This window comes from Thermobia domestica, chromosome 16 (genome assembly GCF_964235325.1).
Source record: "Thermobia domestica chromosome 16, izTheDome1.hap1.1, whole genome shotgun sequence".
NCBI classification, from domain to species: domain Eukaryota; kingdom Metazoa; phylum Arthropoda; class Insecta; order Zygentoma; family Lepismatidae; genus Thermobia; species Thermobia domestica.
The window spans coordinates 88,389,099-88,412,671 of NC_137469.1; the positions used below are offsets into that span (position 1 = coordinate 88,389,099).

Below are 23,573 nucleotides of genomic sequence, written 5' to 3' on the forward strand. Positions count from 1 at the left end.
TGAAGCCAAAGTTAGTTGGCAAAACTGTAACACGTATGTAGATTTTTAATGTGAATACATTGTTTTGGTCTGCAAATAGTTTGTTTGTGTTTAAGTATAAACAAAGCAAAGCTTCTACTTATGGAAAATTAGTTTTTTTTTTTTGTTTGTTTGTTTAAACCAGTTTTTTTAATCAGGGTTGGCTGGTTTAACCCCCCCCCCCCAAAAAAAAGAACGAAAAATTACTTTAAATCGCGTGAACTTCATGGTGACGTTTCCACATATCAAACCATCTACATTAGTTTTATTAACTTTAAACACCTTTTAATTAAGGGGTCCCGTGTTCAATTCTCTGTCGAACCACAACCCTTCTTTCAAGTGTAAACCAAGTAGCGGTTCGTGTGCCCCTTTATGCGAAAGTCTTCTTGATAATCTCGGTATTTCGTAAGGATGTCAAGCCTAAACATACGAAACGAAACCAAATTATATATTTGTGCTTGCCTGAATGCCTGTTGATTTATAAAGAAGCCAAGGTTGCTTAAATATATTGATAGAAATTGGCAAAATTTATCAACTGCCTACGTAGCTTCCAACGTTAGTTTGGATTGGACTTTGTTTTAATTTTATTGAATGATATCTACATACCAAATTTGTAATTTAATTCCTCAGTTTTAGCGTACTGATTATGATACGTTGACCTTAAAATTTTACATACAAATACATTTAAAGTAATAACAGGATTCTCCCAATGGCTAACGCGGGAGTTTCACGATTTATATATAATTCTGTACAATGTTTTTACTTGTGTAACTGTTTTTGTCCTTCTGAAATGACACTTGACAATTATATTAACAAGTAGGCCTATGTAAAGATCAGTACAACGGAATTTTATCAGGAGTCCTTCGTGAGTGAGTCAGCAAACTCATCATATTTGTGACCAATTAGTCCCGGTTTCGTGTCCAAATGGACAATTTCTCTTAGATGTAAGCCGAGAAGCGGTTTGGATTCCGCTTTAAGCTTATGTGCCCCTTCCAGCATAACCTTGTCTTTGCATAATAACACCAAGGTGAAACAAGCTTATTTCTGTGAACAGGTCTTCTCGGGCTAGCAGCCAGGTAAATACTGTTATATCTTGCGACGTTTCGAGGGCTGACATCGTCCTCATCTTCAGGCGAGTATGATGGTGCAATGGAGTGTATGGAATATATATACTCATGTATGTATGATTGGACTCTTCTGATTGGTGGTTGAAATGGCGACTTCTGATTGGTGCTTGAAATGGCGGGATATGATTGGTGTCCATGTTTTACTCAGTTGGAATCCTGTGTCTCTGTTAAGGTTCGTTTTTTCTTGTGTGATTGCAACAGCTTCTTTTATCCTCCTGTCCCAAACTCTTGAGCATTTTGCTATTATTTCGGCATCTGTTCACATACTCGCCTGAAGATGAGGACAATGTCAGCCCTCGAAACGTCGCAAGATATAACAGTATTTACCTGGCTGCTAGCCCGAGAAGACCTGTTCACAATACGTCGCCAGGAAAGCTTCAATAGATACTTAAGCTTATTTCTGTCCATGTGTAATATAAATGCATGGAGCAAATTATTTAAACAAAACAAAAAAAAAAAAAAAAAAAAGGTTTAAACCAAAAAGCCGGTTTTTTAGTTTTTTCAATAAAAATCGTGGTTTTTGCCAACCTTGGTGTTAATGGTTTGCTCTATGTATTTATATTAATATGGACAGAAATAACTTTGTTTCGCCTTGGGTTATACTAGAAACGGTAACATAAGCTTAAGGCGGAATTCAAACCGCCTCTGGGTTACATCCGAGAGAAAGCTACGTCTACATGGACTCGAAACCCGGAGTAATTGGCCACAAATGCGATGAGTCTACCAATTCACTCACGAAGAACTCCTGAAAAGAAAAAAAAAAAAGGTACTGATCTTTACATACTTGTTAATATAATTGTCATTTCAGAAGGACAAAAAGATTAGCTGTTGCACAAGTGAAACCATTATACAGAATTATATATAAATCGGAAACTCCCGCCTTAGCCATCGCAAAAATCATGTTATTACTTTAAATACAAAGCAGTAACGGGAAAATCCCGTTATTGCCCTGCATGTAAAATTTTAAAGTCAACGTATCATGATCACTACGCTAAAACAGATATTAAATTACAAATTTAGTAGGTAGATATCGTTCAATAAGTTGAAAACTAAAAATCCAATCCAAGCTAATGTTGGAAGCTACATAGGTAGTCAACAAATTTTGCCAATTTCTATCAATATATTTAAGCTACCTTGTGTTCTTTATAAATAACAATTCGGTTTCGTTTCGTATGTTTAAGCTTAACATCCTTATGTAATACCGAGGTTATCAAGAAGAAGACTTTCGCTTAAAATGACACCCGAACTGTTACTTGGTTTAGACTTGGCAGAAGGGTTGTGATTCGATCGACAATTGAACATGGGATGCCTTGATTAAATGGGATGAAAAGGAGATAAAACTAATGCAGATGGTTCGTTCGATATCTGGAAACGTCACCATGACGCTCACAGAAATTTAAAGCATTTTTCTTTTTTTTTTTTTCTTTTTTTTTTAACCATTTGGGTTTTAAAAAAAAAAAAAGAGGATGATTTACACCACCTTGGTATAAACAAACTAGTGGTGGGCACAAAAACCGGTTTTTCGGTTTTTAGAAAAACCGAAACCGGTTTTTGAAAATTTTTTCACCAGATCCGTTTTCGATTTTCTTCAAAACCGATTCCGTTTTTTTTTTTTTCAAAATTTGTTCTTTTTCTGACCAGAATGGTGTTTCGTTGTTCTCCGGAAACCGAATCCATTTCCACAGAAATAGTCTTATGTGTTTTCGAAAAGTTTTCACCGAAACCAGTTTCGGTGAAAACCGAAACCGGTTTTGAAGAAAAACCGAAACCGGTTTTGGAGAAAACCGAACCGGTTTTGGAGAAAACCGAAACCGGTTTCGGTGAAAAACCGAACCGGTTTTGGAGAAAACTGAAATGTCGGTTTTTCGGATTTCGGTTTTTATAGAAACCGGTTTTCGGTTTTTATAAAAACCGGTTTTGCCCATCCCTAAAACAAACCAACCCTGCTGCATAGTGTGCAAAAATTGTATTTTATGTTTACGAATATAGCGTTACTAGTGTGAAACGGTTAAAAGTGCTACTGGAACTCGTATGATTGCGAAAAACCACCTGTTATCACTACTGTACCTTCGCTTACGCGAGTATTTATTAACAGTTGCAAAGGTTCCTACTCCTTTGAAACACTTCAAATAGTAAATCTGTAACTTTTCTACAATTACTTCTGATGGCCTCATAGAATTACATCCGTGCTAAGTGAGGGAATGTGGCCCAGCGAAATCTTTTGAAGGACAATAAGAAGGTATCAGTGAAAGATTTTTTTTTTTTTCAATAGTTACTGTATTTCGAGTGCATTGCCTAAACGTGACCTGCACATACAAAGGAACACGTCTGGTAGGTAGGTGGACGATGCTACCGGGAGGCTCGTCTTAAGACCCGCGTTCGATTCCCGGCGAGAGCGCACGTGGTTCGGATTCCACGTTAATCAGTAGGTCCCGCTATAGCCTCGCTGCTAAAAGGAGCGTTAAACTCAAAATCAACTCAGGGGGAGGCTCGCCCTCTTTGCTCCCTGTAGTTTTGTCACTGACCCATATTAGTAAGCTCAGTTTTCTCAGTGCATATTAACGAGTTATCGGCATAGAAATTGTTATTTTATATTTAAGATGGGCAACTGCACATCCAAGAGAGATATGAGATATGTAATACATATCCCTGTAGGATTACAATAGTTTGTAAATTAAAAAAAAAAAAATCGTCTGGATTCAAAATAGGTTATCATAAAAAGGTGATTTTACGGTTAAAATGAGTGATTGCATATGAAAGAGGACTGTATTACATATTACTTTCCGCTGGCAGAGTAAGCTCCTATTTCTGCATAATGTAGGGACACCACATTTATAAGTTTACAAGCGTGGAAGCAATACAATTGGTATAGGAACTCGTATTACCACAAAACCACATCAAGGTATATGTAAATACAACATGCTAACCTACTCTACTTCACCGTACCATAGCACATGGTGGCGTATGTTTTGTGCATCAACAATCGTTTTCAGGCACATCAGTTTACACTCATACTATCAATCTGTACACAGTTATTTGCGTTTGCGCCGAAAATAAAATAAAATACTGGTGCAGAATGCGTTAGGGAATCATTTAAAACCAGAGCACTGAAAGAGAGAATATTTTTCAATTTGGCAACCTATTCTCAATTTGCACGAAAAAGTATTTTTTGTTGTCTTTTTTTGTTTGATTGCCTAAAACATTCTGTACAGTTATTTTTGTAGCGCATGTACAAATAATTTCATACATAGTGATAATATCCGTGCAACCTGATGCGATATAGAAATACGGAGCAACCTATAAAAGGTAGATAATGCGAGCAAGACTTGTATCCATTTCGCTTCAAGGTTGGCGTAATCTTTCGTCACGTGTTCCAAATTCTGAGAAATCGTTTTAAAGAAATAAAATACAGTGTTCAAGATTCGTGAATTTTATTTGGATCCTTGAAATAGTTTATTAAAATTTTATTCTTCTCTTAAACAGCAAGATTTAGTATGATTGAAAATTGGTTAAATAATGAAGGGAAGACAGTGATTGGAAGAATTATCAAATACGCACATAAAAATGTTCAAAAGATACACAATCTGCGAATAGTTTCAAGGTACTTTTTACTTCTTCCTCAGCGCATCAAAAGAAAACTTATTGGTACACACAAGAAAAATCTTATTATCCAACTAAATACGTATCCATTAATTTTTATTTTACAAGATAGACAAGCAGAAAATTTAATACCTTAATACCTATTGTATACCATCAAATTCTTTAGACGCATTGAGGAGGAGCACGAAATCGTTCGCATATTTTTTTTCTCTCTTTTGGACATTCTTTTACGTAAAAATTTCTATTATTTACGGTTAATGGATATGGGTCCTAACTTATCAATTAGTAATTATGAAATGAAATGAAAACTAAAAGTAGGGAATTCGTTTTGCTATTCGGTTCAAAATATCTTGTTGTTGCGAATTCTGTCGAGGAATTTGAAGCTTAAAGAATGTAAAACGATAATCATGCCTGTTGTTCTGTATGGTTGCGAAACATGGTCTCTTACTCTGAGGGAAGAACATAGACTGAAAGTATTTGAGAACAAGATCCTGAGACGAATATTCGGACCCAAGAGGAACGGGAATGGCGGAAGCTTCATAACGAGGAAGTACATAATTTATACGGTTTACCTAACATTGTTAGGGTCATCAAGTCTAGGAGGCTTAGTTGGGCAGGTCATGTAGCTAGGATGGAAGAAAGTAGAAACGCTTTCAAAGTTTTAACTGGAAGACTAATCGGAAAACGACCATTAGGAAGACCTAGGCGCAGATGGGAGGACAATATTAAGATGGATCTCACAGAAATAGGAATACAAAGTAGAAACTGGATCTAGTTGGCTAAGGATAAAAGTCAGTGGAGAGCTTTTGTGAACACGGCATTGAACCTCCGGGTTCCATAGGCCATAGAGTTAGTTAGTTTGTTTTAGTTAGAAATGAAATGAAATCTTTCAGTCTAATGTCCTACGATCATGCCCTTAAGGCAAGTGAATGGTGGTGGAGGGATTGGTGAATCAGAATACGGAAGGAAACGGAAGTATCTCGAGAAAACTCGCAAACACGATATTATCCACCGAGGATGGAATCAGGGACCACGTGCACTAGAGGTAAGCGCTCTGCCACTGAGCCACCGTGGTCGTCAGTTAATAATTATGACTTGACTTTCTTCACTTTACAAAAAAAAAAAAAAAAAAATCGCTCCCATACTGAGCTACACCATCACTCGACGAATGGACTTGAACAGCTACAAATGAAAAAAGTGTTTCTGTAGTACACTATCTCGGTGAGTTCCCTCTCTTTTTTATATCTGAGTGTTTATTGTGATTGTGCTGTTTATTATCCGTGACCAAAACATCAAAGCAGAGCCACAATCTTAAAAGTACAAGGATTATTTAGGAATTGAAATTAGAAGTGTGTGTTAATAGCCCTAAGCGTACCCCAATCGAGAGAACTTAGCATAATAATATCCTGATTATTTTGTGAAAGTACACTGTTATGTAATTGAAGGTAAAAATTCACGAGAATACACTCCTAGCTAACGGGCTCAGAGGAAAATGGCATCAGAGTTAATCGAAAATTCGGCAAGAACTTCAAAATTATAAGGAAGTTTATGGACAGAACTTGTTGGAACCAATGTTTGGAATTGAAGTAGTAGTATTTCTGCGATTAGACGTTCTCCGAATGGATTCACCCATTTTCGTGTGTATCTGAACGTCCTTATTATTATTTTTTTTTCCTGCAGAATAAAGCAGTTAACTGTTTCCTTGATATAAAATAAAAATAAAAAAGGAACATGCTATTTAAATCAAACTCTTAAATTACAAAAATAACCCCCGAATATTTCCAAGCAAATGAAGACTTTGCGAAAATCACTCTTAAATAAATAAAAGAAAAGGATTTATTTTTATGAGCCCCCGCATCTCAAGTTACAGTTTTTATTTATTTGTTGAATGTATGGTGTCTTTATGTAGCTCTATAGTTTGTGCGTGTGTATCAAGCTTGCTTAGTGTTCGCCTGATTTCGGTTCATTCCGGATTGTGATTATTTTCGTTTAAGCTGTTGTGATGAACTTGATTAATAAGTGAAGATAAAGATTTGACCTGAACTATCCATCTATTAAAATGCTACAATAGCAATTAAAAGCGATTGAGCTCCAATCTATAACTATGGCTTTCAAATCTTTGATTTACGGTTATGTGTGATTTCACGTTTAACAGAGACAAACATTTTGAGTATGTGTACTTTAAATAAATTAATTAACTAGATCTTTTTCATAAAGTTTATGTTTTAAAATTATTGTTCAAAGCCTTTGTATTTTAATAAGCCTTCTCTAAAATCAATGCATGTGAATTGTGCTTCCATCTTCCGATTTTTTTAAAACTATGTTTGTGGTCAAACCTTTCGACAATAAGATCTCAGAAACTACAGGCTCTAGAAAGATGACGTTTTCACTGATCGATTGGCAATTTTGCGTAGATTGTCCAGTTCTAATTGAATATTTTTAAAAAAAGTGCCCATTCTTTCTTTATTACATTTTTAAGGGTATACTGGAAGGGTTGAAATTTAAAACAGAAAAAGAAAACTAAAGCATCATGTCCGCATTATGCATTCCAACACCACACTTGTATACAGAGGTTGCATATGTCTCAGGCGTTTGTTTCATGGCCGAATAATAATGAAAAAGGAAGGATAACAGAGAGTAAGATGTAACGTGAATCTTTATTTTTTGAGTGTTTTGCCCAATGAGCACCATATATAACTGCCATTATAATTAATTGTGTATGTAATGTATTTGTTTATTACATACTGCATGCAAGAAGAAAGAAAACACTGATCATTCATGAATTAGAAACTCCAATTGGAAGTAGGCTCAAATCTTGCAAACTGTGCGAGATATTGAGAAAATTATAATCGGTAAAATGTCCTCTTTATGATTCGCCTTGCCTTTTTTCAAATATCAAGACGTTTTTCACTTGTGTCTGTAAAGGGACATGTATAGATGTTGTGAGGAACGAGAAGGATATTTATGCTCATATGCGAAATTATGCGCTGTGTAGAGGGCGCAGGTTCAGCTAGTCTATATATTAAAATGCTAGGTTTATATGTTTGTCCCCAATCCTTTCGACAATGAGATCTTGAAAACCACACGTGCTAGAAACGTGCCGTTTTCGTTGCTCGATTCCAAATTTTGTGTAGATTGTCCAGTTCTCATTTGAATTTTCAAAAACCAGGTCGTTATTGTTCTATTCAACATTTTAGGGGCCGTTTTGAGCACATAAGATTAACATTGTTGCAGGCCGAAACTACGGTGTTAGGCAACCAGTAGAGAAGTTACGTATGACGAGTTAACGGACATTGAAGGTGTTTTGCTTAAATCTGAATGGCAACTTCAAACGCCTCAAGAGACGCAATGAGCCGCACTCGGGCGGATATGGATTTGTTAGAAAAAAATATTTCCACTTGATATCGTATTAGTTCCACAAATTTGTTTCAAACTCACTTCAACATCTATACATAGCAGTTCACCTTCTTTGTAAGTCTCCTATCATTTACTTGTGTGAGTAAGGAGACATGCACAGTGGGAAGGAGATTCATAGTCATAACAGAACGATGCGCTGAGTAGACAGCACAGGTTCAGCTGGTACTTGATTAAAATATTAACTCTGAGATTTCTAAGGTGTGTTTTGTAATTCGTGTTTCATTATGTCCTTTAGTGTTTATTCTTTTTACTTATTCATATATTAATATAAACTGCCTATATTAATATAAACTGCCTACACTTAAGGTTAACTTCATTTAGAGGGAGACACGGTGGTAGAGCGCTTACCTCTCGTGCATGGGGCCCGGCCAATTAAGTTCGTGGTGGACATCATGTTCGTGGGTTTTCTCGGAGTATTCCCGTTTCCTCCTACTGTCTCATTCCATCACGTCTTCCATCGTCATTCACTTGCCTTAATCATCCTCTCCCTTAACCTAAAGGGCTAAATTGTGGGACGTTAAACTGAAAGATTTCATTTCATTTCGTACGTTAAGTTTCGTGAATGGTATATTATGTATGATTAAGAATTAATTTCAATTCCAGACAAATACGCAATATTTCTTAATTCTCTCAATCTGTTCTCCTTTTACACGATTTGTGATGTATTCCTAAGTATATAAAGTTAACCAAGAAAGTTCTGTCGTTTTTGTGGAGGTCTATGTTCAATTGGCCCTCACACATGAGTTGAATGCGGGGGGCCGCGGTGGCTCAGTGGTAGAGCGTTCACCTCTGGTGCTTGGGGTCCCGGGTTCGATCCCAGCCCCCGCCAAGTGAACTTTGTGGTGGACAAACACCGCGTGCGTGGGTTTTCTCGGGGTTCTCCCGTTTCCTCCCACTTTCTTCATTCCACCATTTCATTCATTACTCATCATCACCGTCTCCTTTAGCCGAACCGGCATAACCGTGGGACGTAAAACTCAAAGATTTTATGAGTTGAATGCGAATGGAGATAAGGCGAAGGTCAGTTGTTGGTATGGGTATATCCAACATACTACCTGGTTGCGGCAGTTCAGTTACATCGTGAACTTGCGTAAGGACAGAATGAATATGGGACCTCCACAGAGCGTTATAAGGGTGTGTATGCTCTACGATTTCAAACTAAGGTCAAACGCTGCTGCAGCGGGGCAGAAGATATACCAAGGCCTTTGGTGAGGGTGTCGTGACTACGCGGATAGTGCAGCGGTGGTTTAACAAGTTTAAGGTCGGCGACGAAACATTTGAAGACGCACCCCGAAAGATCAACACACATACAAAATGAAGATCTTCAAGCAGCAATTGAAGCGAACAGTGGCCAGACATGTGAGGAACTGGGACTACAATTCAGTGTGAGTGGAGAAACCATTCGGTACCACCTCCAACTTGGGAAGCATAGCAAATTGGGACGATGGGTCCCACATGATTTGACTCCAGACAGGGTATTGACATGTGATGAGTCTTGGGTCCTGTACGAAGCTCCAGGGCGCCATCATTATTATTAGCATGCCATTAACCGGTTTCGAAACAGCCAAAACCAGCACTGCACCAGAAGAAGGTTCTCCTGTGTGTTTGGTGGACTGCTTGCAGTATTGTGCATCTGGAACTGCTACCAGCTGGTCAGAGCATCAATGCAACTATGTACTGTCAGCAGTTGAGCAGTGTTCAAGAAAACTGAAAACTCTGGAGCCAGTAATGAATTGCAAAGGGGTCCTCCTGTTACAGGACAGCGCTAAGCCCCAAGTGGCTAGGATGACCTGAAACACCATTCTGTCCTGTGGATGGGAAACACTATTGCACTCTCCGCTTATCACCTGTTTCATTCCTTGGATAATCACCTTAGAGGGCGCCAGTTCAAATCCCTAGTAAAGGCGCTAAATGCATTTGATACCTTCTTCGCTTCACAACCCACTAAGTTCTACTGCGATGGAATTCATGGCCTTCCAAAACGTTGGCAGAAGGTCGTCGATCCTGCTCGGGACCATTTTTGATCTTCCAGGTACGTCTTAGGTGACATATCGATGTTCGAAATTGATGGGTGAAAAAGTGACAGAACTTTCTTGGTTACCTTTGTAATATATTATGTATCGGGGAAAAATTTTGGTAAATTGTAAAAATCATTGCTCAGATAACTCTTTAATACGATAGGAATTTCGATTTCCATGAAAGTTCTTTGTTTTTCCTTGTAGTCAACACTTCTGCTTGAGTGAGAACTTGTATGCTTTTCCTTATTCTTTAGAATGGAAAAAGTGATCCTTCCTGGTTTCATAAATTTCTTCGTAGTGCTGAATAAAATTCCTCCTGTATCAGCTATTCTTAATTTTGAAAGAAAGGAACAAAATACTTTCTGGAGCAACCAGAAGACCCCTCTGATTTTACTTGCAATGAGTCACCGTCAATCGATGGTATCATTAAAGGATTAAGCTCCAGTCTCTCGATAACTATCGATTCTTGAACACGTTTTCCTTTTACATCGTAAAATCAACCACTCATGAATGTAATTCAACTATTAGACTGAGTGAATAAGTCGAACTTCTTCAAGCACTTAAGTTTCCATCCACTAACTAGCTAAGTTGTACCAGTCCATAGATTAGGGCTGCACTACATCATAACTCCGAACTAATGAGTTTGACACTTCTAAACGCCTTTCAAGTACCTGTATTTTACTGTCGTCACAAATTGTTCCTTATATTCATTCTTCAATCTTCTGGAGTTTTAGATGTTGGATTTTTATTTCCACGATGTCTTCAGAGATACCATACAATGTTGTTAATAACTTTCAAACAGGTAACATTCCTTCTTTTTAGCACAGATTTGTTCTATATTTTGCTTGTGTCTTCCACGAATAATGATCTTTAAAATATCTCTCGACTTCTGTTCTGCAGAGAAAAGAACAAGATACTATTTTTCATCCAAAGCAAAGTAGGAAGGTTGGTGCAGGCAGATGTTGGTTGAAAGCCCCACAACCTCGTCAAGGGCCTATTTTTGACTGGAGAGGGACGTAAGATCATATGCACCATACGATCTTACCCCGGAGAACCAGATTCTAGCAAATTTCTTGATATTTCACTTAGCAAATCCTTTGGAATTCCTGTAATGTCAAAGGCTTTGCTGCGATACTTTATCAAGTAACTTGCTAGTGGATGATGATGATATGAAGGGTGGGGGAATTCTAACAAATTCCTTGGTATTTCACGACGCAAACCCTCTGATATTCTTTCAATCTCAAAGATTTTGCTGCGATACTTTACCAAAGAATTTGCTATTATCAGAAAAAAAGGGGAATAGAGAATGATGAAGTAGAAGGATGCTAATGTGTGTGTAGAGCAGGGTTGGCAAAAACCATGGTTTTTATTTAAAAAACCAAAAATAAACGTTTTTTTTTTTTTTTGGTTTAAACCAGGTTTTTTATGGTTTAAATAATTTCCTTTATATATTCATATCATGTATGGACAGAAATAAGTTTGTTTCGCCTTGATGTTATTATGCAACAACCGGGTTATGCTGGAAGGGGTCACATAAGCTTAAAGCGGAATAAAAACCGCTTCTCGAGTTACATCCGAGAGAAATTGTCCTCCATTTGAACTCGGAACCAGGACTAATTGGCCACAAATGCGATACGTCTGCCGACTCACTCACGAAGGAATCCTGATTAAAAAAATACGTTGTACTGATCTTTACATGCTTCTTGATATAATTATCAAGAGTCATTTCAGAAGGACAAAAAGATAAACTGTTGCACAAGTGAAACCATTACACAGAATTACATATGAACAATTTCAAAGTACTACGGAGTACAGAAGAACTAATTTAGTTCAAGTTAGTTAACAACGACTTTTCTTGGTCAAATTAAAGAAATACACCGACTTAATCCGCATATCAATAAGAAAAGTGAATAAAAATACGAATTATTTGAGTCCACTTTGACTCAGACTCACTTATACATAAATAGATACCAAAGATACTTATTTCACTAAATGCCTCTCGTAGGGTCTGTATGACCCCCCCACACACACACACACACACAAAAAGTACGGCATTTTCGATGTATTTTATCAATAGTAAACACTGAAACGAAACAATATTTAGAATTTTTCTTCGATTGCAATTACATAACAATAATAACAACTACAAAAAATCACAAAATAAACATTTATAAACTTATTAAAAAAAAGTTGCTTTTGTAGTATAATCTTTTTGAGTAATGAATGGGGAATTTAGGTCTGAATATAATACGAATAATATACGGGAGTGAAACGTGATAACCCACAAATGTGTGTTCATCAAGATTTTACAAACACTTACACTTTTACGAACATTTTTTTGTTTTTTGGTTTAAACCAGTTGGTTTTTTTAAAAAAAACAGCTGGTTTAAACCACCTTGGTTTAAACCAGCCAACCCTGGTGTAGAGAATTGTTGAAGATGAGAAAATATGGAAATTTGAAAGAAAGTGTTAGTGTAAGCAATGAGGGAAAATGAAAATAAATTAATAAAATGATGCTATGGTTATAAAGAAACATTATTGTATTTTTATTTTTTCTCTCTCTTAAATCGATTTTTTTTTATTATTGTTGTTTCATCACTATTGTTGTTAATTTATTCAACGTTTAAAGTAATAGAAATTTCTTAGTTCTCGTTTGTTCTCACATAAAAATACACATTCTGACGAGGTTTGTGATTGATCACTTGCAATGGTCCTAGTATTTCGGAGTCAAATTTCGCACCAACGAAACAAAATTTTCCCTTTTCAAGTTAAATCTCACGAAGGTTATAAATAGTGGTATTTCTTCATTTATGACAACTAGTTACAAAGAACCGTGCTTATAAACAAATCCATTCAAAGGCGCAATGAGGCGTATCGGATAGATATGGATTTATTAGAAAAAAAAAAAAAAACTTGATATCGTGTTACTTCTACAAATTTGCTACAAACTCATTTCAACATCTATACATAGCAATTCACTTCCTTTGTTAGTCCCCTATCCTTTACTTGTGTGAGTAAGGAGACATACACAGTTGGAAGGAAATTCATGGTCATAACAGAACGATAGCGTAGGTTCAGCTAGTACTGAATATTAAAAAGTTAATTAAAAATATCTGATAGGTTCGGGTTTCGTCAGACGTAGTCCTAGGTGGAGAAAAAAAAAAGCTAGAAGAGTATGGTGTGAAGGAAGAAATACCAAAGGAAATGCTTTGTTGCTCAGAGAGCAACTTACATTGAATACATTCTTTCCTTAACATCATTCATTCTCCCTCTCTCTCTCTCTCTCTCTCTCTCTCTCTATCTATCTATCTCTCTCTCTCTCTCCAACTATGGCGGTACCAGGTTTTATTTTATTAAAGTTTCAAACTATGCTATGCGTAAATATGGATAGTCGCACCGTACGGATATTTTCGTCCGTCTGTCTCTTGACAGATATGGGAAAGAGATATCGAGAAGCAGTTTTTTGTATCGATTCAGTGTCCCAAGAATAGGTTCCGTCTACTTTCTTAACTTTCTGTGCAAACCGAAAGTGATATTACCATTTCTGGTTCTAACAATTAGCGTACAGGAAAAGCAGTAATAGATAGGGAGAAGCCAATTTTTGGAATCGATCGTATGATTAGATTTCATCTTCACCTTTATCTCTGTACTGAAACCGGAAGTGGTAGAATCCACAATTACTTCCAGTTTCAATAGTAGTCTACATAGAGTAAAATTGGTTTAAAAAAGAATTAACTGAAATATTTCAGTTTGACGTCCCATGATTATGCCCTTTGGGCTAACGAAGGCGGACGATTAAGGCAAGTGAATGGTGATGTAAGAATTGGTGGAATGGTAATGTGGAAGAAAACTGCAGTACCCCGAGAAAAACTATGTTGTCCACCACAAACCTACTTGCCTGGGGATCGAACCATGGACCCCTCACACTACCACAGCCACAAGTGCCTTTTTGACATGGGTTAAGCGACCCAAGAAACTTTTCGAAAATGAAATAAAATTGTTGAGTTTTACGTCCCACGATTATGCCGGCTAGGCTAAAGGAGACGGTGAAGATGAGAAATACATAAAATGGTGGAATGAAGAAAGTGGGAGGAATGGGATAATTCCGAGAAAGCCCACGCACACGGTGCTTGTTCACTACAAAGTTCACTTGGCAGGAGCAGGGTTTGAACCCGGGACCCCATGCACCAGAGGTTAACCCAAGAAACTTTTTATCTCAACCTTTAACCTCTATTCAAAACAGTATCTACAATTTCTGGTTTCAACACTACTTTGCCATAGTGAAGAAACGGAAATATATATAGTGAAGAAATAGAATATATAGTGAAATACATAGTGAAGAAACAGAAGCAGTTTTTTTAATATGTATTACAATAGAAAGTGGTAGAAATCTACTACCACTTCAATCTAAATGTTAATCACCTTAGAGCAAAAACTGTAATGGATAGGGAGAAATGACAACCTTATATAGGTCTCAGAATAGGTTTCATCTTGACCTTATGTTAGCACTCCCCACTTGTCACTTGTCTAGCGCGTGCACATGGTACCAGGTTCGATTCCTGATGGGAGAGCATAGAACAATTTCATAATCATTCACTTTCGTTAATCATCCATTGTCTTCAGCGTAAAGGGCATATCCGTGGAACAGTAAACTAAATAGCACACACACATTTCATTTAATTTTCGACCTCTATATTTTTGTTGACTTGTAATATTAGAAGTAGATACACAGTGAACTTTTTTTCTCTGTTTTCATTTGGTTTGCAAACGACTGCCATGCTCAGTTATCAACAGTACTTAAACAATCTTTATAGTAATAAAATTTAATTGGTTTTAAATGTATGCTCACCACAACAATACTCATATGTTGATTCACTATATGCAATCCAGGTTACAGTTTAAATTGTAAACGAGTAAAAAGAAACAAAATCAGAAAGCATTACATTCCCAGCATGAATTTTTTGTTCTCTATGCGAAAGTTCAAATTTATATTTAAAGTGCAATATATCAGGTAATACATCCTTTTCAGTTGTGTTGAAGATGGCTGTGACGACGATTCAATTTGGTCAATGCGGTAATCAAGTGGGCAGAGATTTTTTTCAACGCTTGACGGATGATATGAGTTGCAAACAGACTGGAACGCCAAAGAGCCACAATGACGATTATGTGGAGGACTGTTTAATGAGATACTTTTCACACACAAGCAGAGGAAGAAATGGCGAGTATATTCCACGTGCTGTCCTTATTGATACTGAAAATAAAGTGGTGGAAGGTTTGCAGAACTTACGTGGCGGTTTGTACCAGTACGACCCGCAGAGTATTGTGTGTTCTAAGGGTGGTGCAGCAAATAATTGGGCGTTTGGGTATCAAGTGAAAGCCAGATTAATGAAGGAAGAAATTTTAGATGCAGTTAGACGACAAGTGGAAAAAAGTGACTATGTGGTGGGGTTTCTCAATCTGCTTAGTGTCGCTGGTGGAACAGGGGCAGGAGTTGGTAGCTATGTGATTGAAAAATTACATTCTGAATATCCATCCAGAGCGATTGTAAATTCCATAATACTTCCGTACGATACCGGGGAAATCATAACACAGAATTACAATTCGGTGTTGACACTTGCTAAACTATACGATGCTTCGGATACGTTTTTCATATTTGAGAACGATTATTTGAACAAAATTTGTACAAACCTTCTTCGGATGAAGGATGTGTCGTTAGCAGATTTGAATGATATAATAGTTCAAAAGTTGATGGCAGTTTTTCAGCCTTTACAAACAGACCAACAACGTCTGGATATAACTGATATTGTGAACCATTTGACGCCTGACCCAGGTTATAAGTTAGTTAATATAAGAACTGCACCGCATGTGAATCCGGATGTTCAGAAGTTCGAATCTTCTCCCAGTTGGCCATCTCTGATAAGTCATTTAAAAGAAACTTTGCGCGTTATTTGTAATCTCCAAGATACTTCACACTTAGAATTTAAACCTCCGATGAAAACACTGTCAAAACACCCATTGAAGCAGTATGCAACGTGTGTGTCAAATCTGCTTGTAACTAGAGGAACAGAGTTAGGGAAAGATCCAGACTTTTCACTGCTAAAAGATGTTCACTTATATCCTAATTGGGTGCCCAAACACTACAGACTTGTGAACTTCCATCAGAATAGAAGGTTATTAGGTCGTGAGAAATTTATTGCTTTGGCAACTAATAACCCTCAAATGTATCTGCCTATAGACAAAATCGTGAAGAAGGCCTGGGATGTGTTTATGCATAAAGCCTATCTTCATCAGTATAATAAATACGATGTGTCTGAAGAAGATTTTGTTGAAACTTTCGCAAGAGTTGAAAATATTATTAAGACATATAAGAGTCTTAAACCTGAGTGAAACCATTGAATTATTGTGCTGTTAATCTAAGGATTTATCTGTACTAGTTCTGTAAACTGGAGAAGTTTTAGAGCAGTATCTGTGTGTGTAAGGGTTCTTTATTGGGTTATTATGTGAAACGATTTTTGTAAATATACGCTTAAAATGTATGTAAAATTGTGTTTTTGTAGTCTTATATTGTCTTGAATAGGACATTATTCATTTTTATATTTGTATAATATGGTTTGTAAAACTAATATTACAATTCTGAATTAATATTGTATGAGACTGTTTTTCCTATTTTGTTAATTTTTTGAGACTAATATTCCAGATACCATTTGTGATGTATCATTCCTTAGAGTTTAAAGGTGGAACAGGAACGATTTTTAAGAGTAAGAGGTTTAGAATCAGAATTATTTGTTCCAAAATCATGGAGGAATTAAGCGATAATAAATTTTCGCCTGACGACGTAGTTGCTGTTCAAAATTGTCAAATGCATGTGATCGCTGCGTACCTGAAAAATATCATGAATATTTACATTGAGTGTGTAATCTTCTCTCATTTGGCCATTATATGTAGGTAGATTGTATACGTGGGTATTACGCGTATGATGTATTTGTGCAAACTGCAAGGTTTCTAATTAATGCCGGGGCCATGGTAGCTCAGTGATAGAGAGATTACCTCTGGTGCGTGTGGGGTCCTTGGTTCGATTCCCGGCCAAGTGGACAACACCGTGTCCGTGGGTTTTCTCAAGGTACTCCCGTTTCCTCCCACTTTATTATTCTACCAATTATTCCATAATCATTCACTTACGTCATCGTCTCCCTTAGCCTAAAGGGCATAATTATGGAACGTTAAACTGAAAGGTCTCATTTTTTATGAATTAATACCCTTTATACAAGTGATGTCATTCATATGATAGTATTGTCAGATATATTGGTCTACAAGTGACGTCACTCATATGGCAATGTTGTCAGAAGTACTACTTTTACGTGAAATGTCCTGATGTGCATCAGTTTTGCAAGAAAACGAAAAGAAGTTGAGCCTAATCACATTTCTGTTAAAGTTGTGATGTATGTACTTTAAGTCGTTGTATGCTGAGTATGTAAAACTAACACGGAATAAATCAGATCTGCTAAGTTAATTTTCCAGTATTAAATATAGAGCTTTAAAACACGAAAGAACATTAAAAAAGCGTTAACATCAGTGCGTCTATTATATAGGTTTGTAATTATTTTCTGAACAATATGATTGGTATATCGAGCGAAACAGTGCAAAATTACACATCATGATTCCATTTCGTGTAGAAAAAGATTAGACCCTCCTAATAACAAAGGCTGAAGTAGAAATATTACAATCCTGGTCTCGAGCTGTTTCCGTTGAGCCACAGCCATCAACTGTACTTGTATTTGTGAAGCTAGCATGAACACTATCCTCATTATTACAACCACCATTATCCTACTCGCCGGCGACCATATGCACATCAACCACCTATTCGTCACTGCTATCTGAATCTAATTTAACTTTGATTCTTTCTACCTATATTAATGCAGCCAGCGCTGCTTCAATATTTTTTAACGTTTATCCAGTTTGTAGTTGTGACTTTACCTACGCAGTGTCCAATCAATTCATATCATATCGTCAATCATACAGAGTCCATGTTTTTTGACGCAATCTCCTGCTTAATATATTCCGTAACAGCTCTAAGCTAAAAATGTTTTTATTTATTTTATTTATTTATTTATTTATTTTTTATTTTATTTTATTTTATTTTATTTTTTATTTTATTTTATTTTATTTTTTTTTTTTTTTGCCATTGTTAATTTAAATGAAGAAACAATGCTTACTTGTTAATTGATGCTATAAGGTACATATTTATGGACTAAAATAAGACCAACCTTATATTTTTTGATACAATGTTAGTGCTTATTTTAATCCCCCCCCCCCCCTTGTTAAAAAGTATTTTCGACACAAAATTGTGTTTTTCACTTAATGTTTCAGATGACATTTAGGCCCGTTCCGTTTGGACGGAAATATTCTCTGATAAGGTACATTTTTCATGTTCTTATTGTGCTCTAATTCATATTCTCAAAATGTAAGGTGTTTGGTGCAAAATAATCACTAATAATATTTGTTTATTAAAATTGTACGTTCAAAAATAAATTACTACATAAAATAGTAATTTTTGACACATGATGTTTATGTACTGTAAAAACTTGTTCAGTTTTTATTATTATTATTATATTAAATTTCATAATATTGTGAATTAGTATTTGATCGTAGTATAATTTAAATGACACATAACCGTGTAACAATGACCGAGACAATTAAGAATCAGAATAGTAGTTATTGACAGCTTTCAATTGAGTTTTGTATTGGAGTGCAGAATCTCATGAAAGGAGTTAAACAGTCTAAACTGTTTGATTGGTAAAGAGTACAAGAGGGCGAGGAAATAAACAGTGGCCTGAGAATATTGCTATTTATAAAAAATAGAAAATGATTGTTTTAAAAATTCTCTCCCTCTCTCTATATATATAAATTTAATAAAAGTAATAATAAGAAAAAAGTAAAGACATTAATGGACATCAACACAAAATTGCGAATATAGGAAAAATAATATTGGTGGAGATAAAAATAAAGTAGGTAAAATGAAGTGAATGTAGTTAGGTGAGATGATAGAAATACTTAAGACCAAGTTGGCGGATAGAATAGTAATGTGAATATCTTCCTCTCTTTGAAGGACGTAGAAGAGTCTGGAGAAAGATTTTAAGGATGTGAACGCGAAAAGATGGGGTCTAACGTACTGTTGTGATGGATTACGTGTTCTTGGAATGTATAGATGAAAATTTGAGGTTTGGAAGAGTATCAGTGATCACAGAATCTTTCTCTACACCACAACATTATTCCTACTTAGGATTTCATTTTCGCAGTTGGATTTTATTTTAATCTTCTGTTGTATTTAACATCTGTAAGTATTGAATTTGCTGACGAAGACAATGTTTTCTGGAATGTTCGGGTCTGTTTTCTTGTACAGGATAAGGTGCATAATGCGTCAAATGAACTAAAGAAATAGTTTCTGCCTATATATGCACGGGATCATGGTAACAGAGATTAAGGAAATGTGGTAAAAATGAAATCCTAAGTAGAAACAATGTTAGTGGTGGTGCAAGGTATGATTTTGTTTTCGAAAAATACACCCTAGAGCATATGTCAGTAATTAACCAAATTATCAGTGATAGTTGATGCAAGTCAAATGAAGAGTTAAAAGTTTGCCTGGTTTAGAAGGCTAGAGTCCATGTAAGGATATAAATGGGGTTAAAAGAGTCGCAATCACTAACAATATTATCTTCGTGGTAAGATGTTCGAAAGTCAGGCTGTTATCCTCGTATAGTCTGAATAGTTTAACTCTAGTTACTTTCTTTTAAAATTTAAAGTATCCTTCAAGCAAAGAGTTATTGAAATAGATCCTGAATTGTATGAAATTGTTTCACTCAAAAACTTCTCAATAGAAACTTTGGGCACCTATTCTTGGTTCGATTCCCAGTGGGGTACAACGTAGAAGCATGCCATATTTCTGCCATTACTAATTCTAATGGCATGTAATGAAAGGGAGAGAACATTGCGTTATTGAGTTGTAACCTACTCTTGCGATTTTTGTTATGATTAAATATTTTATGTTCAAATTTTGTACTAAGTATGTCCGTATTTATTTAATAATTCTTTCAATGATATTGAAACAGATTTTTACCTTCAATAAATTAATAATTGGGTATGATTTGCAAATTATAACAATTTGTAATAATGTATTGTAACAACATAAATTTTCTGTCAAAGTAGTCACGCGAACGTGCTTTATTCACTTAAAGCAACACTTTGCTTCAAAGGTAGTTTACGTCATAAGGTACAATAACAGTCAAAAATATTTTTGGTTGTTATACATCCATCGAAATTCCATTGTAACTGGTAGAAGTTGTAACTCGAGAGAAACTATCTAAGTTCCCTCAATGGTGTTAAATTTTCCAAAGATGAACTGTTGTAAATGTGTATTTCGTAGCTTCATTTTACTTTAAGTTTTACGAGGTATTGGTTTATCATTAATTTATATGATTTACATTTAACGGACAATTTTTCAGTAATTAGTAGGCCTACATATTACTGACCGTAATTGGATTATATTTCCGAAGTTAGACATGTGTTTAAAATTGTATATTTTTGTAAATATATATATAGAGAGATTTTATATTTAAAAGAGTGGATTATTGTAAAAATAAATTTGTTTCAACATTAGAGGAGGTAGAAATACTAAATTATTCTATGTATACTCCGGGCCTTAGTGCGTACGAAGCCTCTGCAATTTGTTCCACTCCACCATTCTTTACCGTAAAACTTTTCCCAACCTGTTTTGACTGACAACTCACTTTAGTAAATGCCCACAGCAGTGCAACATACTTGTTTGATTTTTTATTAATGATAATATAAATTATCATCAAAATTAATTTTAACTAATTATTAAATGCTTCATGATTTTTAACTTCTAAAATTTCGCGAAACACACTGTGAGGCTACACAACACACCGGTTGGGAACAACGAAGTAACTAGGCTAGTTATCGCCTGGGAGAACTCGCCTTAGCGGCCTTCCAATCTGGCGCCCGGGCCACAAACCCCGTTTGCCCCACCCTAGTTACGCCACCGGTTGGGAACCACTGCTCGAACCTGTATCTGCTCGTTTATCTCATGGTTGCTTTTCGGTTACTGTCATGTGTAAAAATTTCTTACATAAGTGTTCTTCATCCTGTCTATGAGTTCATATCGTGTTGTGAAGTAACTGTAAAGTAACATATAGTTATGTGTGCTTTTAACTTAATTTATTAAAATTACTTATTAAAAATACACATAACTATATGTTACTTTACAATTACTTCACAGTGTAGTCTAAATTTTCTCTCATTCGCAAAATCAGACTCGCTTAGTTAAGTGAATTCTCGATAACTTCATTCAGCCATCTCCCAGCTCTTGAGAAGTCAGATACTTGAAAGTGCTTCTGTTGCCTTCATTGGTTTCCTTCGGTATTCTATTTGTTTGCCTTAGTAGGGGCTGCGGTAGTTCAATGGTAGAGCGTTCACCTCTGGTGATTGGGGTCCCGGGTTCGATCCCAGCCCCTGCCAAGTGAACTTTGTGGTGGACAAACACCGTGTGCGTGGGTTTCCTCGGGGTTCTCCCGTTTCCTCCCACTTTCTTCATTCCACCATTTCATTCATTACTCATCATCACCGTCTCCTTTAGCCTAACCGACATATCCGTGGGACGTAAAACTCAAATATTTCATTTCTTTCTTTTTTTTGTTGTTGTTGTTGTTGTTGTTTGTTTGCCTTACTAGTGTTTGTTTCCCAAAGTAGTAAAAGATTCACTTTTATCTTATACGGAGGTCATATTTATAATATACGTTTATCCGAAGCATCCAGTTGTTTTTCTATTACTTCTTCATTTCTCTCCAAATCTTGAGGTTCGTCTACGAATGTAAACATCTTTTTATCCTCTACTCTTTTACACAGTACCGTGTTCGTGTGTCTGTCCGTCCGTCCGGGAGGCAAGAAAATCTCCAGAACTACTTAATGAATCACCATCAATTTAAGCCAGGATGTAGAGAGTCTACAGTTAGGAATCGAATTTGTTGATGAAGGCGATATACAAACCGGAAATGTTAGAAATCAACCATTTCCGGTTTTGATATAGAGCAAAAATTGTAATAGATAGCGAGAAACAATTTTTCTATAATCGATTAAATGTCCCAAGAATACGTTTCATTTCCATTTTTAATTACTAAAACCTTAAGTGTTAAAAATCTACCACTTTCAGTTTCAATATTAATTGGGAAAACAACACGCCATATAAATCAAACTCCTTCAGTGGTGGACACTGGTACTTGATTAACGATGGCTTCTGTAGCCACGTTGAAACGGCACACTGCTTTGTTTTAGATTATATACTTCATTTCGAATCATTCACTTTTTCTTTATTTTTTAAAAGATCTATTAATCCTTACGTATTCCTTTTTTAGTTCTCCTGTAATTTGTATATTAATATGTACTGCTGATATTCCTACCCAAAAATGTGTTGGGTTCTCGTGGATGCAATATTATAAAATTTCCCCAAACATGTTGGTATATTGAGCCGTTAATATTACTCCATGCTAGTTTCTACGTTTTTTCTTGAAGATTGGTACGTTTTGATTGGAAACTGCTATACAGGATGTTTCAAAACAACACCGACAACGTTTGGGAGGTGATTCCTGACACCAAGATAAGACGAAAATTATAGACCAACTTGGGTGCACAAATGCTTCTTTTCGGAGTTATAGGCTGCCGAAAACATGAAAAAATGAAATTTAAAGGTTCATAGCAACGAAACTATGGGACCTACCGTAGTCGGGTCAAGACTTGGGAACTAATATGTGCCCTATTCAAATACCCATGTTTCAGAATCCTACGGTACTTCCACAACAATTTTTATAGAGGTAGTTGACGAGGGTTTTTATAGAATACCCTCCCTGTATAAAAACTATTGCAGAAGTATCTCAGGATTCTGAAACATGGATATTGTTTTGAAATACCCTGTATATAGGAACAGGTCTTCTCGGGCTAGCAGCCAGGTAAATACTGTTATATCTTGCGACGTTTCGAGGGCTGACATCGTCCTCATCTTCAAGAGAATATGATGGTGCAATAGAGTGTATGGAATATATATACTCATGTATATATGATTGGACTCTTCTGATTGGTGCTTGAAATGGCGGGATATAACTGGTATCTATGTTTTAGTCAGTTTTAATCCTGTGTCTCTGTTAAGGTTCGTTTTTTCTTGTATGATTGCAACGGCTTCTTTTATCCTCCTGTCCCAAACTCTTGAGCATTTTGCTATTATTTCGGCATCTGTGAACAAAATCTTATGTTGCTATTTGATGCTACTGTATGTTCAGCCAGTCCGGATTTTTCTGGTTGGTTTAGTCTGATGTAACTGTTGTGTTCT

General features: G+C 36.1%; 1 protein-coding gene across 2 annotated transcripts in view; it reads left to right on the top strand.

Annotated features, from left to right (window-relative positions):
* The window catches only part of LOC145673231 (tubulin delta chain-like), a 58,088-nt gene that overhangs the window by 1,882 nt on the left and 32,633 nt on the right, over positions 1–23,573 (top strand). The window contains exon 2 of one of the 2 annotated variants that reach the window (XM_081742726.1): positions 15,210–22,757. The exons of the other annotated variant lie outside the window; for it this stretch is intronic. Coding sequence (XP_081598852.1) covers positions 15,221–16,567 — 1,347 coding nt within the window. The 5' untranslated portion in view covers positions 15,210–15,220 and the 3' untranslated portion in view covers positions 16,568–22,757. Of the gene's footprint in view, positions 1–15,209; positions 22,758–23,573 lie in introns of those variants that run through there. 2 annotated transcript variants of the gene reach the window in all.